The 16,187-nt window shown below is 53.0% G+C and overlaps 2 protein-coding genes across 2 annotated transcripts; one reads left to right on the top strand and one right to left on the bottom strand.

The window, feature by feature from the left end:
• Nucleotides 1-2,239: 2,239 nt before the first annotated feature.
• On the bottom strand, nt 2,240-7,365 carry PHACADRAFT_206284 (uncharacterized protein). The gene is made up of 8 exons (XM_007392567.1): nt 7,131-7,365; nt 6,941-7,080; nt 6,754-6,892; nt 6,654-6,689; nt 6,521-6,598; nt 6,445-6,466; nt 4,809-6,391; nt 2,240-4,756 (listed from the first exon to the last, which is right to left on the bottom strand). The coding sequence occupies exons 1-8, from the start codon at nt 7,293-7,295 to the stop codon at nt 2,339-2,341; spliced, it is 4,581 nt and encodes a 1,526-aa protein (XP_007392629.1). The 5' UTR covers nt 7,296-7,365; the 3' UTR covers nt 2,240-2,338.
• A 3,486-nt stretch (nt 7,366-10,851) lies between these two features.
• Nucleotides 10,852-14,877, top strand: PHACADRAFT_206282 (uncharacterized protein). Its single transcript, XM_007392566.1, has 14 exons — nt 10,852-11,201; nt 11,264-11,406; nt 11,456-11,597; nt 11,648-11,904; nt 11,960-12,758; nt 12,809-13,005; nt 13,060-13,460; nt 13,522-13,624; nt 13,680-13,757; nt 13,811-13,930; nt 13,986-14,061; nt 14,117-14,353; nt 14,408-14,598; nt 14,649-14,877. Exons 1-14 carry the CDS (start codon nt 10,961-10,963, stop codon nt 14,736-14,738), a joined length of 3,075 nt encoding a protein of 1,024 aa, XP_007392628.1. The 5' UTR covers nt 10,852-10,960; the 3' UTR covers nt 14,739-14,877.
• Nucleotides 14,878-16,187: the final 1,310 nt, after the last annotated feature.

Below are 16,187 nucleotides of genomic sequence, written 5' to 3'. Positions count from 1 at the left end.
GTTGAGGTATGTGCATATACTATACCTAGCTTGTGATTCATTATTTCCGCAGACAGAACAACCGACTGACGACAATGTTGATTTCCGCCCCTTAGTGCAAGTCTCACACAAGTTTAAGATACAGCGGCTCAAGCATGCGAGGTTCGTACATACATGCCGATGCACTTCTTCGGCTTATGACCTTGTCGTCTCACTTGTACAGGCTCATACAAGGTGCGTAGCCTGCATATATGCACTTCGTTATTTAATTTCTCACACAAAGGTCCTTGCTAGACAATGGCTTATCCATTACCTCGTCCAGCAAGCCATCTCCTTGCACAGGGTACGCTCCCGCATGGCACCCCGATGTACACCATAAGATCTGCTCACCGCAGTTGTGGTACGTATCACAGTCTATGGGTTCTCACAGGATGAACACTTACATTGTCATCGTCCCCGTGCGACATGCGCTGGCTGTATGGTCACTCCGGGAGCCGCCCATCGTTGAACACCCATAGTGCGAGCGACGCGCGCGTGCAGCCGCTTTGACATTAACAACGTGTTCATAGCTACTGCCCACACCCATGTAATTTGTGTAGCTTTGAAAATATATTACTTTTGTCCTCTGTTATTGTGTGCGAGGCAGCTCTCAATATATTTGAAAATTCAACGATTTATTGCATCCTGATTGGCGCTCGCTGGTAATGCCTTGCCAGCCCTTGCCAGCCCATACCAACCTCGCCAGCATGCTATGCATGCTAAAGGATCCCAGACTGGTATGTTTGATAAAGCAAACCGGTGTTATATCTACGTTGATATACTTGTTCCCAGAATGGTTACCTTTGTAAGTGAGGTTAGCTTTGCCAGGACTGCCCAGGCTATATATGCTGCCAATTTTTTTGCTGATGGTTTTGGGTAAGATCGCAGCCTTCCTACAGATCCCCAGGCCACGAAAAATGCCAAGCTCCACTCCACCGCGAACTCCGAGAATGGAGATTTGTTCTCAGGCTATGCATCTAACATGTTGGAGTTGTGAAACGATACAAACCTTTGGAGCAGGCAAACTGAAACATCCTTTAGCCTCGCCCGAAAACCATCCTCTCAATCTGCGCTCCGTGTTACAGTAGCCAGTTCCGCGGGAGCCTTGTTAGCTAGAATTTTTCAGGTATCAGCAGCGGAAGGACCGCTGGTGGAGCTGTCGCTCGTTTCATTTGGCTTCTGCGTCATCTGTGGTCGCCTTCAACTTGCTTAATGGGTAGCATAATGATGACGCCGCAAGGATACCAAACAGGTGGTTCGAAACAATCGTTGATTCGTCGATGCTCAATCCATAAGGGTGCAGGACCTGAAAACTTCCGGAAAACCCCCACATCGCCAAGCACGTCAATAGTCAACATTCTTCAGCAGACAGCCTCCCCTGCAAGGCGCCAAGTATAACAATACCAAGACGCTGTGTGAACACTAAGGTCGGTTTCGGACCTTGGGTGCAATCATAGTACGACCTGCCCAAGCACGATCGATATAACTTGACGTTAGGCGCTCAGCCAACGTGCTGTCATACCATACCATGCCAACCGCTGTCAAATACAGTGGCATTAACTTGAGTAAAATTGATAAAAGCCTAAGCCGCGGCTTGTCAGCTTGGCTTGGTTGGCTTGACATGCAAGCCAAGCCAAAAGCCTTTCCAAGTCGGCACTCTTTTGGCTCGGCTTGGCCCAGCTTGTGCAGGCTTGGCTTGGCCGGCTTGCTGGCTTGAAGCCGAGCCAGTCAAATCACTAGCTGTGACCTGGTGAGTACAGCTTAGGTCTGCGGTTTCTGCAGCAGTGGGACCATGGAATGGCGGCGCCTCATACAGACCTCGAGGGGAAACAGTCATGTTGCCAGAGACACGATATGCCCAATGGCAGGAGGCCGGGGGTGGCGATAAGCAATATTGTCGCAATGATGCCAGATGCATACAGAAGACGGGCACTTCTGCTGGCGAAAGCGAAAGCGAATGTGTTCGCCGCCAAGAGTATATGATTGCCGGTGAGTAAATGTGTTTATCGGTGAGAGTAACGTGTTCATGGCGGAGCTGAATATGTTTGAAGGCGATAGCTTATGTAACTGACGGCGGGATCTCAATTTATATGCCGCGCTAATTTTTGTGCAAACAGGCCGCCACAATTTTCGCTTGTGCGTATGTGCGCAGCGCCACAATGCTTCAATATTTTGTCCCGAAAGCCGGCATTCAGAAATCCCCAACGCATTTAGTGCGAGCCCGATTCCAATCTTCTCTGCTCTGCAGCAGATGTCTCTATATAGGCTCTTTCTGGGAAAAATGTCTGAGAGATGTCCTACAACGTACGTCCGGAATACACTACTGCGCGCGATCACTATGCAAGCTCTCCAAACGCCTACTTAATCTCGAGAAATTTAGCTTATGCCCGCTCTGTAACACCACGTCATGTCCAAGGTATCCCACCAGACCACGCCAGTCTAGCGGAATCCAGCACAGCCGTGTCCGCCGGGACGGCGCCAAAGAGAATATCCAGCCGTCCTCAATGTAGTATATAGGCCAGGTGCGACGCGGAAGCCAAGGAAGCGGTGCCGTTGTCTGCGTGTCCGCGTTGGTAGGAACCCACAGCTGAACAAGTCGTTTGTCGTTGTCGAGTAAGATTCCGGAGCCGTCGGGGGACAGGTGCAGGGTGCGGTACCAGGTGTCTGGATGGAGAACGAGGAGGCAGGCGCCTGATTCGATGCACCAGAATCGCATGGTGTTGTCGCCTGAGAAGGAGATGATGACGTCCTCAGCCGGTGTAAAGGCGACTGACCATACTTCATCTATATACCACTCGAACGCCTGGAGCTGTTCCCCTCCCTCCGTATTCCACACTAGAATGCGACCACAACTGTCTCCGGAGGCCACACGTTCTCCACTTGGAGAGAAGGCGGCCGAGGTAACCCACTTCTTATGTCCCCTACACGTTGCTAGAGATGCTCCGGTGGTGGCATCCCAAACGATGACAGTCCAATCATAGGAGCTCGTTGCAATGCGTCTACCGTCCAGCGAGAAAGCGACGGAGGTGACATCGCGGCTATGTCCATCAAACTCTCGAGTGAGCTTGCCCGTCGTGGCATTCCACAGACAAGCGGGGTACCCTCCAGAGTTCCAATCTTTAGGTAAAGTCTTCGTGAGCAAGTAACAGCTGTCTTGCGAGAACATTGCCGACGAAGAATAGCCGCCGAAACAGTGGGGCATGTAGCCCAAGACACCGCTCCACATGAAGGTGCCCACGGAGGAGCAGGACCAGAGCGCAGCGGAGAGCTCGTCCTCAAGCTGTAGGCGCGGCAATCCGGAAGCAGCGTCCCAGAGTATCACCTTAACACGATCTCCCTTCGATGCCGTAAGGATCGTTGCACCCTCTGGCGAAAACCCCGCATAATGCGAGCGTCCGGAGGGTAGAGACAGAGGCTTGTACACACGGTCCCACGAATCGGTCTTCACCACCTCGATACTACTGGATCGGTAGCTGTCGTCGGCCACCAATAGCGCGCGACTCGCGTCGTGGGAGAAGACGGCCAAGCGGTAGTCGGCCAATTTCTCACTGGGCAGATTGGATGGTTTGCTGACGTACTCAGGCTGTGACTTGATCGCCGCAGACCGCGACACGTCCCACAGCCGAATAGTGCCATCGCTCGAGCCAGACGCGATGCGAGTCCCGTCTTGATTATAAGTGACACTGTTAATGTTGCGGCCAGGAGTGTGACCGAAAAATTCGTGTCGAACCTCGCCATCTGCAAAGTCTAAGACGAGGATAGTTTTCCCTGCTCCACAGGTGAGCTTATTTCCGGTCGGAAGAAAGCTTAGCCTGCCGATCCGCGAGAACGATCGGCCTGATGGCTGGAGGTCGCGGAGGTGTTTCGCGGTTTTGACGTCCCAGACCGACAGCTTCGCCAAGTTACTGCTAGCCAATACAACCACAACTTGGGAGTTATCTGGCGTGAAGGCAATATCACGAAAAGTAAAGCCTTCGCTTTCGGGAGTTATCGAGACATGATGAGTGCACGTCGACGCCTCCAGATTCCACAGGTAGACTTGGTTCGCCGAGCTCGACGCCATCCAACGGCCGTCCCGAGACACGGCAACAGATCTGACGTTGTCGTTGTGCACGGTTAAGGTTGCCAAACAGGCACCTGTCTGCATGTCCCAAATCTTGACAGAACGATCGTCAGAGCCAGATACGATACGCCTGCCGTCGGGTGTGAAGACTGCGCAGAGGACTCCGTACACGTGCCCTTCCAGGGTGCGGATGAGCACACCAGACACGGCGTCCCAGACTTTGACCGTTCCATCTTCAGCAGCAGAAGCTATGCGGGTGCCATCCGAAGAATACTTGACGGAGCGAACCCATTTTGAATGACCGGAGAGAACCAGAAGTAGGGCGCACGTCAGCGCATCCCAGAGGCGTATCTTGGAGTCGCACCCTGACGAGACAATCGTCCTGCCGTTGGGCGAGAAGTCAACCGCCTCGACCGAACGACCTCCATGTGCGTTGACCGTACCCAAGCAGGCATTCCAAGCGTCCGGGATGCTGCCGAAGACCTTGATGGAGCTCCCTGCAAAACGCTCGTGTGCGTATGTCCATGTAAACATCGTCTTCGTCGGAATAATTGGCAAAACCGAATAGTATAGCTGTAGCGCTGAGCCGCTAATCGCAGGGAAGTGGCCGACGAGCAGCCGTTCGCAGTCATTCAACAGGACGATGATGCCCCTCGCTCGATCATCGTCAATGTCCTACATAAAATTGTAGATGTGCAAGCCATACCTGAGAATGAAGTGCACTCACCCTGAGTATCCGTTGCGCCTCGTTGATACCCGGAACAACATCCCTTAATACTCCGAGCAGACTACAGGCCTCGAGCCAGTGTGGCAGTCGCCTCTGCACTAACTTGAGAAGTCCGTCAAGGATATTGTCTGATATTTCGCAGCTTGAAAGATGAGTGCACCAGTGCCGAGAGGCGTACTGCAGGTGTGCCGGGATCGCACCCTCTATACGCCGCGGCAGGTCGGGAACCTCGGTGTTGAGTAAAGAAGGGTCCCGAATGTCACAGATATCTCGCTTCAGCTCCCTCAACGCGTAGAGACACCTGCGTAGTAGCAGTGTGTTCTGTCGTTGTGGGTCGATGGTGAATGAACGGTTCGTGCAGCGGCTCGGGTCGAGCAAGAACTCGGGGAAGGTCGGATGGATAATGCGGATATTCTCCGCAGAATCTTGAGTGTCCGGTATTACGAGTACGGAGTGGAGACCGACGAGGGAGCTGTATACGATATCGGTGGAGAGCCCAAGTAGTTGCGAGAGGCCAGATAGGGGAAGGGGATCCTTAATGGTGGCGATGGAGCCAAGAATAGTCTGAAGTCGCTTCGAAAGACTCGCCGACATATTAGCTGTGGCAGTTTTGAGCACCTGAAGATATAGCTCATCAAGCAGCGCATGGGAGCCGCGTGAACTTGCTGCGGATATGAGTCTTTTCAGCTGTCCAATTGGGTCGTTGTAGTGACGGTCTTTGATAAATTTGATGGCGGTCGCGGCAAAGATGAACAGGCCGCCAGCCATCTTGCTGAGTGTCTCGATATCGGTATCGTTGGGCCAGGTATCCGCCAAGCCGAAATACCGTCTGATATCTGACAGTGACACCGTAAGGTACCGCTTGATGTCCGCAGTGGTTACGGGCTGCAATGCGACTGCATGTAGGAGTAGTTTGCCAAATGCATCGCGGTAGTTGGGAGTGTCGAATGTGGCCACAATGTCCCGTTCGGGCCGGCTGGTGACGAAAAATCGCAGTGGGGAGAGATGGTCCGCATGTTCGAGCAGGGTCGATAAGATCGTGGAGGTGATCTGAGGTTGCTGACACTCGTCCAGTGCATCGATCACCACAACACATGGAGAGAAGCCCTCGCGGAGGAGCGCCAATGGCTGCACTATGAGCTCTTCGAATTGACGAGAGACTTGAGAGTCTACTAGATCGGGATCGTTCTTGAGTATCTCTGTGACACGGTCCTTATAAGGTTCGTAGAACAGTCCGAGGCGATACGCGATGGTAGTGAAGATCATGGAGGGCTTGCTACAATCGGCATCGGATCGAGAACAGAAGAAGCTTGCACCTAGGATGCCACGACGATGGCATTCCTTTGCAACGGAGAATGATAACGTTGTCTTGCCGGTGCCGGGTAAGCCGTTGAGCCAGAGAATGTTGCGTTGCTGGAGGGTAGAGCCCTTGGCAGGACCGGCCGCACCACCAGGCACGTATCGGCCAGCTGCCCAGATGAAGATATTTTCTAAGATCTCCGTACGTGTCCCATCTAGACAAGCCTTGCGTTCAGAGTCGCTGTCAAACTGCGCTCGGGCCGCATGGGGCGGTACAAAGCTGCCTTAAAGAAAGTGGTCAGGACAAAAGCGCCGCGGTATTAATCGTTGAGCACACCTTCCCAGCGAGCTAATAAGCGCTAGAATCACTAGGCGTTAGATTGCAGTCTGTACAATCGCTGAGAGATCCTCACTTTAACAATGATATCTGGGATGACGTCTATCTTCGCCTCTACTCTCTGCGAGTCTTGCTTGGAAATATGCGCGTGATGCTTTTGGCGCGAAGTTAACGTCTGCATCGGCAACTGAGGCATGTCTGCTACCTACATGCAAAGCAGATTCAATCGCAATCATACTGCCAACCTGTCATTCAAAGCAGCATATTAGCCAGAGGAGCGAGTCTTCAGAGTTATTAAACGTTGCATACCGTGAAAGCCTCGATTGACGACGATATCCTCTGCACTAAACCTGTGATCTCTTCTGCTTCCTTGTCGCTTCCTAGTGTTCTCCAGAATTTGTGCCGGGAATTGAGACTCTGGGCCTCGCCGTCGATTATTTTCCAAGACCTGTGTGACGTCATTGTCCTGCACTTGTACCATCAACAGCAGACTCACTCTAGCAATCCGTTGATTCTGTCCTGCGTCGGAGCAGATATATTCTCGCCCTGCATTTCTGCACTTTCTTGCACCATCTTCGTCAGATCTCCTACCCTCGTAGCCAGTTCCTTGATACTTTCTGTGTTCGCATGCGATTTCTGTTTCCGTTATCAGAAGCACCGCCGAGAGGACGGTACACGGTGCATACCTGGACCATTGCCAACACGGTCGAAAGGACGCTCACGCCTATTTGCAATCCCGGCACTCCAACATTACCAGCAACGTCGTTGAACACATCGAGAGCTCGCTTGAGGTGTCCGATGGCGGCGTCGGGGGCCTTGCTGCTCTGCAGCTTCTCTTTCAGACGGCGCATAGCTGCTGACAGAGTGGTTCAAGCGAAGGCCCGTATTACAGCCACGCAGGTCTCGTGCTGAGAGCCTGCGAAGAACTATGTCACGAGTCAGAAAAGGCGCGTTCGGCGGACGCCGATTGGCTGCCATGACGGGCGCTGAGGGCGAACATACCTACATTCAGGTAGTTGTAGGTCATTCAGGCCGCAAACAGAGGGCCCAATCGCTGACATGCGGTGTAGGCGCGAACATAGACGATATGAGAGAGAAAATTAAAAGAGTCGCTTTGTACGCGAGCTTGGACGAGGGAATGGCTTCGCTGGAACAGGGAGAATGAAAGCTGCGTGGAATGTCACAACACTTTATTACTAGGCTCTGTAGGCCAGAGGATACGCGGAGAACATACCATCTGACCTTGGAAATAGAGCCTGCATATTTACTATGGCCGCTCGTCTTCAATCCCTAACTGGTCGCGGACACTGCAGCTGATATCTTTTGTGATCCGTCAGCGAGCTCATTGGAGCGCACAGAAAGTTACAAGCGAGACGCACGAACACAATTGTAAAACGCCTGTTCTGGGTAATCTCGGCTCAGCCTTGTCCAATCTGGCTGACTGCATAGGGTGGGCTGAACTGCATAGTCTGCAGAGCGCTTCTGTCTAACGCTTTTGCATTCCTGACATGCCTGGAACATCAATGGATCTCACCGTCGAGCCCCTTTGCGAGCATCTTGGTGCCACGCGAAGACTGGTGAATGCCGAATAAAAGGGCCCCAAGGAAAAGAGAGATAGGTGCTTCGATCTCAGGTTCTGGATGGTCGTTCTCGAGGACTCCCGCTGCTCAAAAGACGATCCTGTCTGCGCGATCTAACTTCCAGTGTCGTGAGGATCGTGCCTGATAGAAGCGTGTAGCCTATCGTACTCAACTCGTCGCGGCGCGTAGTAGACAGGAAAGACAACGCGACGCGTGAAAACGACGTGTTCCGCGAGCCCATGCGTGAGTTCGGCCTTGAGCTGAGTTTCGTAAGTTGTGACATGCGCGAAGGTGACGACATACAGGAAGGGCACGACGCGCAACGACTCCGGCGCTTCGTTGTATAGGCGGAGGCCTGGGGTTATTAGCTTTATTGGCGTTGTATACTTCTTCGATACTCGCTCTCGTTGGAGATGTTCGCGTCGGGAATGACGCGCAGGGTCAATCCGTTCGGAGTTCGGAGCGCCATCGTTGCCCGAATGGCGCTCCAACGTTTGGCTCCCATCTATCATGAGTCGACTTCTGCTCTGCAGCAATTCGCTGAATACAGGCTTTCCCCGACAAGTCAAGACAATAGCTAGGGCACACACCCTACACTTATTCTAAATCTCCCTTCACTCGAGCTATGGTCACTCCTACGATGCAGCCGAACCTCGCGTTCTTTGGGTCTAAGGACTGTCCTCGTGTCCCGGCTGCAAAGATAATGCATGTGTTTTCATACCTCTCAGAGGGTCCTCATGCTCATCGCTTGAATTTAGAGTTTATTTTGTCGTACAGCTGGGCAGATTCGACATGGCTCACATTTAAAGACACAAAGCGGGAGGGGAGGTCGTTGGGGCGGAGCACATCACAAGGCTGAAGCACAAGAGCCCGTGCATCTTCATTCTCGGTCAACCGCCATCTGAGCACCGACAGAACGATATCCGGATTATAAGCCCTTCATGCATGTCGCGCCATTCCGCAGCCTAGTGCTCGAGGCTGCAGCAACGCGAGCAATTCACGAAGGCCACCCACGCCCGTGTAAATTCTGTGCTCTCGCGCGCCTTCCAAGACGTGACTCTACAGCGCCGAACTTGACAACTATGCGCGTATATAATTCCCGTCCGCTGCGGCCAAGATGGCGAAGGAGGCAGCTAAGATGGACTTCTTCGAGCCGACGATGGTCGACAGAGATATTGAAGACGCACTATACGGGTCCGACAGGAGATGCGCCATCTTCGCTTCCTGCTCAATTACGTCTTGAGAAGACTGACCGCACCGAGTCTCGCCCTGCCCGGGAAGGGCCACGACGGGCACAAGAAGGCGTACGGTCAGAAAAGCAAATCGAGGCGAGGAGATCCCGCCCGCTCCCATGCGCGGCATAAATGCCCAGATGCATCGAAGAGCAGTGTCCCAAGGCGGTGCGCCGCCCATATGCAGCTAGAGCAGCATATTGCAGCAAGGCGTACCAGATACTGGTGCGTTTGTCTGTCTGGCTCTCGAGGTCGCTGCAGGTTTCTCACAAGCGCCATAACAGGACCAACCATAGAGGAATCCGTAGCAAAGGTCAAGTGAAAGACAATTCCTCGCGCTTCCGCCGCCTGAGGGCACCGGCAACCAAATCCTTGCGTTGCTCCCGCTCGAGCCTCTAGAAAGCATCGACTTGAACCCGAACTTGAAAGCTCCGATAGCACGAGCCGGCTTGGTGCTTGGTCGGCCAGCGCGTCATCGTATCTATCATGTTCATCGAGCCCGACGCCCAGCACACCAAGTCGGACGGGTTTGCATTGCATCACAAACAAGGAGGACGCCGACAGTCGGGCATTCGGTCGTGTCAGGGCGTACCGTGAGCCCGTCGCAGCGGTACCAGGTCTATCTCTGCTACCAAAGTCTCATTCGCAGCCGACTCGTCGACGCCGCCGCTGAAGCCTCTGGTTCAATTTCTCGTGGTGCCAAGTTTTCATTGCCTGATTTCGCTGCGACGTTCCTCGCTCGCCGGCCGAACAAGCTTTGGTGAACGCGACAGAACATTTCGTCGTGGCGGCCGTACTGTAGTTCAAAGTTCGGCAGTGGCGGCCTGCTCATGCCTAGCTTCTTCACGTACCTGTTTAGCGGTGTGAGCCTTCGACTCAATCACGATCGCGCTCAGTATGCCGTGTAAGTATTTACATTTTCTAAATGTAACAGTCTTACTGATTAAAGCCCTCCGTTCTCATCACAGGTATCGTCACTACTGTGCTAAACCAGGTGCTGCCACAGGAGGATAAGGTAGATGGTAAAGATATACAATAATTGAAGCCATTAATGTCGAGGCGCGTGATGTTCAGTCTGGGAAAGAAAAGCGTGAGGATTGATATGTTGAATATCTCTTTAGGCTGTGTCCTGTCGTAATACTTCCGGGACAATGGTCATTTATGCGGCTTGCAACCGTCTTTTGGGTGCGAGCTTGCTATAAGTACTGCACGAGATGTAACTCGAAGCTCATCTGAGTAGCTGACCGGATAATAGATAAACCGTAAGACGGTAAGAAGCATTTATACACAGGGTGGTAAGCGCAGTTTTTTTCTCAAGGAAACTCAGACAAATGCGGCTAAACAAGGCCCCGTTATTCCTCGATTCTACGCCGATGCAAACTGAGGAGAAACCGGTGCAAAACCGGCCAAAAGGGTCCAAAACACAGTAAAACTGGCGGAAAAATGAGTTTTGCCTTCGGTTTTTTTCGGGTGAAAACCGGATAAAGTTGGAGCCTTGTTGGATCAGTTTTTGGCTAATTTTACGCCGGAAAAAAGTGCACTTACCACCCAGTGTAATTACTAATGAGCGTAATAACAGAAGTCTAGTTCGTACTCAGAGACGCCCGAAGCGTTCTCCCCGCGAGACGCGACACTACATCTGTACACGTTGTTTCCTGCCCCCATGTTTGCCAGACCCCAAACATCAATCATTAATGACCTGCGATGACGGAGGACGCTAATGGGCACGGTGAAGAGAAGGACTCGCGTCTCGTGGCGGACAGTCACGACCAGATGAACTTGGCTGAGCATGAGGATGGCGGGGAGCCCAGTGAGAACGGCGAGGCAGAGTCACCTATGCAGAATGGTGGAGATGGTAGAAATGCGAAGCAAAGAGAAGAAGACAGCTGGGAGAGCGAGAGCGGGGACGGGGACGGGGAGGAAGATGAGGAGGACAATGCAGAGCGTCCAAGCAAAACGCACGTGCACCCGACCACTACGACGCAGGTGTCGCTGACGGGGAAAAAGGCGACGAGGATTACGACGAAGGAGATGAGGAGGAGGAGGATGACGAAGAGCCCGCCCTCAAATACGAGCGACTAGGAGGGTCGGTGCACGATCTCCTCGTAAAGGACTCTGCATCCGCGCTAGCTTATTCCCGCCAACGGCTGGTACGTGAACAGCTTTTTACCCGTAGGGATGCTAATTTGTTTTCTGCAGGCACTTGGTGCGCATTCAGGCATTGTTCACCTTCTAGATATGCAAGGCGAACGCACGAAATCCGTGAAACCCCATTCTGCTAGTATTCTCGATATTTCACTAGACGAGACTGGTGACTTCATAGCCACTGCATCCATGGACGGTAAGCTACTCACTTACTGGCTAAGTTCGCGTCTAATATGCGATACGTAGGACAGGTCGTCATCTACTCGCTCTCCACGCCGGAAGTCTACTCGTTCGATAAGAAGCGACCAATGCGAACAGTATCGCTGGAGCCTGACTTCGCAAAGCGCAGTAAGCGTGCATTCGTCTGTGATGGACTGGCTGGAAATCTCATCCTGCACGAGAAGGGGTGGCTCGGACATAAAGAGACTGTCCTTCACACCGGAGAAGGGCCTATTTGGCAGGCTCGATGGCGAGGCAGGCTGATTGCGTGGGCAAACGACCTGGTATGACGCTTTTTGGCCCTGTGCATGACAATCCCTAACCATATTTATGCGGCAGGGAGTCAAAATTTACGACACTGTATCCCAGATGCGCATCATCTACATCGACCGACCTACCGATAGCCCGCGCGCAGACCTGTTCAAGTGCACTCTACACTGGCAAGACGACTCGACACTATTGATTGCATGGGCGGATCAGATCAGGGTCTGTCGAATTCGTGCACGCCCACGCTCTAACGTCAAGCCTTCCGCGAATCTTCCCCCGTTGCTCGTCGAGATCACAGCTGTCTTCCAGCTCGATTGCATGATGGCCGGCATCGTCCCTTACCTCATGCCGGAGAGCGCAGGTCCGCACACTTTGCACGCCGCTCCGACAAATACGACTAAGTCGCAGCAGCCGACGCTCACCGTGTTCCTTATCCTTGCGTATACTCCTCCCGACATATCCGTTCTCACAGGCAACGAGGCTGCATTGTCGCGCGCGGAACAGGCACGCAAGGCAGCAGAGCGACCAGAACTGCGCATCATCTCGCGCGGGGGCGAAGAGCTTGCAAACGATGCGCTGAGCATCACGAACTACGAGCGCTGGGCCTGCAACGACTACGTGTTGATCGAGGTGCCTGCAGCTGTGGAGGGTCAGGCTGGGAGCTATGTTGTGATGAGCCCGAAGGACGTCGTGCTCGTGAAGCCCCGTGACTGGCGGGACCACGTCTTGTGGCTTGTAGAGCGGAAGCGGTTTGAGGAGGCGCTGGACGAGATCGAGAAGCATAACAAGGAGAGTGACGAGGACGAGAAGCGCGAAGGGGTCAGCGCTGTGGCAATTGGACAGCGGTATATTGAGCATCTGGTCGGCGAAGGTCAGCCCGGGATGATCTGAAGCCGAACACTGCTGACTCATCGAGCGCAGAAGACTATACTAAAGCCGCCCGTTTGTGCCCGAAAGTATGCACCCATAATACGAAGCGGTGGGAAGACTGGATATTTGTCTTTGCACAGAGGCACCAGCTGCAGGCTATCATTCCCTACGTGCCGACAGAGGAGCCGACGCTTGGGCGCCTTGTATACGAGATGATCCTGGCATACTTCTTGTCACACAACCGCCAGGTAATGCTTTCAGGCTCAATGTATTGAAAGCTGCTTGCTGACCAGGATCTACAGATGTTGCTGAAGACGATCAAGGACTGGCCAGTGGGCATATATGACATATCTGCCGTCATAGTTGCTGTCCAGGCGGAGCTCGATTCCGCTCCGTCAACGTCGACTTCACCCTCAAGTCCAGCGACATCAGACACCGTGCTCCTCATGGAGTGCCTCGCCGAGCTGTATACCATGAACCGCCAGCCAAGCAAAGCGTTCCCATACTTCCTGCGCCTGCGGCGTCCGAACGTCTTTGACCTTATTCGGGAACACAACTTGTTCACCGCAGTGCAAGACCAGGCGCTGCTCCTCGTCGAATTCGATTTTGAGCTGAAGGAGAAACGCCGTGAGGCGGGCGGAAAGTCGATTCGAACGAGAGCGCAGCGATCAGTTTGCTCGTGGATCACATTCACTCCATTCCGGTGAGTACTCTCGTACCGCTACGTATGATAGAGGGCTGATGCACGTTGTGTAGATTGGAAGGGTAGTGCAACAGCTACAAGTCAGGGACTTCTACCTGTACTTGTACCTGGATGCGCTGTTCGCCAAGGATCAGCACTTGACGTCGCACTTTGCTGACACACAGGTGGGTTTTGTTATGGATAATGTCCGCTGAGAGTGACTAACTGGAATTTGAACAGGTCAAACTGTACGCTGAGTACGCTCCCAAGAAGCTGATAGACTTCCTCCGGTCGAGTAACTACTACACCTTTGAGCGGGTGCGTCTAACAGTCTCTCCTTACAGTGACGATGTGACTGACATCTACAACAGGCCTATAAAGTTTGCGAGGAGCGTGGCTTGGTTGCAGAAATGGTGTTCTTACTTGGTCGCATGGGTGACAATAGAAGGGCGCTGAATCTGATCATCGAAAGATTGGGCGATGTCGATCGGGTATGTTCAGAGCAGTTTCGCATATATTAGACTTGACTTAAGTCATCTGTTCCAGGCTATCGACTTTGCTAAAGAGCAGCACGACGACGATCTCTGGGAAGACTTACTACGCTATTCGGAGACACGACCAGGTTTCCGTTTCTGCTCCTGGTGTTCTTCGAAGGCCTTTAACGCCCTTCGTCATAGCCTTCATTCGCGGTTTGCTGGAGAATGTCGGCGCTGAAATCAACCCAATTCGTATTATTCGGAGGATAAAAAATGGTTTGGAGATCCCCGAACTGAAGGGCGCGCTTATTAAGATCCTGCACGACTTTAACCTCCAAATTTCGCTGCTTGAGGGATGCCAAGACATCTGCAACGGCGACTGTGCCGACCTCGCACAGAGGTCGCATAAGAATCAGACGGCTGGCTTCTTCCTCAGTGGTACGACCACCTGTACTTGCTGTAACGTAGGGGCAATTGACAGACATCATGTAGGGAAGCAGACATGCCCGGTATGTGGCGATTCGCTCATCGAGAACAGTCAGTCGCTGCTACTACTGTTCCTGTGTCGGCACGTCGTCCATGCGCGTTGCATGAACAAGAGCGAGCTCTTACAGCATCACACGGAAATTGGGCACAGCCTTGGCGGGCGCGCAGGTATCGGCGAGAAGATTGCCTTGTACGTCGTACTTAACCTTTCTCCTGTGTTGTTGTGCCTAATTACAACGCAGGACAGCACTCGTCCGGGCACGCCTCGACTGCCGCTGCCCAGTCTGTCAAAAGAGAGGGGAAGGGATACGACGGACTTGACGGCGCGCAGCTTTGATACCTACAGACTCGTCTCATGTTCAGTCATTCGCTACTTTTGGATGGGATTTTGTGATACTAAGTGCCACTTGTGCTTATGCGCTGTGTCACTAAACCTAGGCAGTGTGGACACGGAAGATATGGCAACGCGCCACTATGACAAAGGCACCATGTCGCTTCTTTTAGTGCGTCTCCCCAGGTGAAGCAGCTTGAGATGCGCTTTGTCCTCACTGGCTCAAGAGACATAGCAGCCATATAAATCGCTCCGTAGTGGCACGGCTGCAGCATGTCATACACCGGATGACCCTAGCTAGGATATTATGATGTATTACCTTTCGACATGCCGCCGAGCCCACGGCCCCGGATACGGGCGGTGTGGTATATCATTTTCGGGAACGTGCTTATACAGCTGACTGGCGCCCTGCGTAATGTTTCTCCTCCGACGAGTCGTTGGATCTCTTACTTGCCTATCCCACCCTGACATTGTGCTCGCCAAGCCAGTTGCGTTGCTACAGATGCCATGCATGTCAAACAAGCTCTTGTTTGTTCAGACAAGTGGCGGATGGACGGCAAGCATGTCTATTTTCGACCTTGCGAAGAGACAACAATACCTACCCTTTCCGGGCTAGTCTGTCGCCGCGGAGAGGCATCTGTTTAAAGACTCCTCTGTGCAGATCTGACTTACTCAACGACTGAAACCATGACGAACGCACAATAAGATGCCACATCCCCCGAGTCCCAGCTCTGGAGTCAGAACACGTACCGCTGCGTCGCAGCTCCTCCCACTTCCACCTAGTCATGGGGTACCCTCTGTACCTGTCCTCGGATATTTTTGTCCTGCAAAGCACAGCCAGCGCGATATCGCATACGCAGCGTCCTGCTGGCAGGACCATATATGCGGACTCTTCTGTGCCCCCACTATACTCTTGGACAACACGGTCCAGATGAGGTGTTGTATCGCCTTCCTGTGCCCTGTGGCACTGCTACAGGCTGTGCGCTCGCACTACTGACCACGACTAACATGGGTAAAGGACGTCTCACGGCATATAAAGAGATCTTCAAGAGTGCATGCCACTTGTTTTCTCTCCATCGCCTGCACTCTCCACAAATAACATATCCATCGTATACAATAACTATACCCCAGCATCTACCTATGAGCACGATATCTCCTGCGATTGTTGTTCCCGTCCTACAACCCGCTCTGGTCAGCTTCGTACGTTCGCAACCTCACGCTCCTCAACTCCGCTGACGACATTTGTTCAGTCCCCGGCGCCATCCTGTACCACACTTGTTTCATACCCGTATGTTGCTTGTGCTCATTCTGCTGTCCCTTTGCTCATCATCTTGTTTTAGACCGACATGGCAAGTCTGGGAAACACCGTGTCTTTCGCAAGCGGTGCTCTACTCTCCGGCAGTCGTCTACCCAGCACCCGCATTAGCGTACCCGATGGTACCTGTGGCGCCTGGC

The sequence above is a fragment of the Phanerochaete carnosa genome, assembly GCF_000300595.1.
Source record: "Phanerochaete carnosa HHB-10118-sp unplaced genomic scaffold PHACAscaffold_2, whole genome shotgun sequence".
NCBI lineage: Eukaryota > Fungi > Basidiomycota > Agaricomycetes > Polyporales > Phanerochaetaceae > Phanerochaete > Phanerochaete carnosa.
The sequence above is the reverse complement of the archived record's forward strand: the minus strand, read 5'-3'. Positions and strand labels throughout refer to the sequence as shown.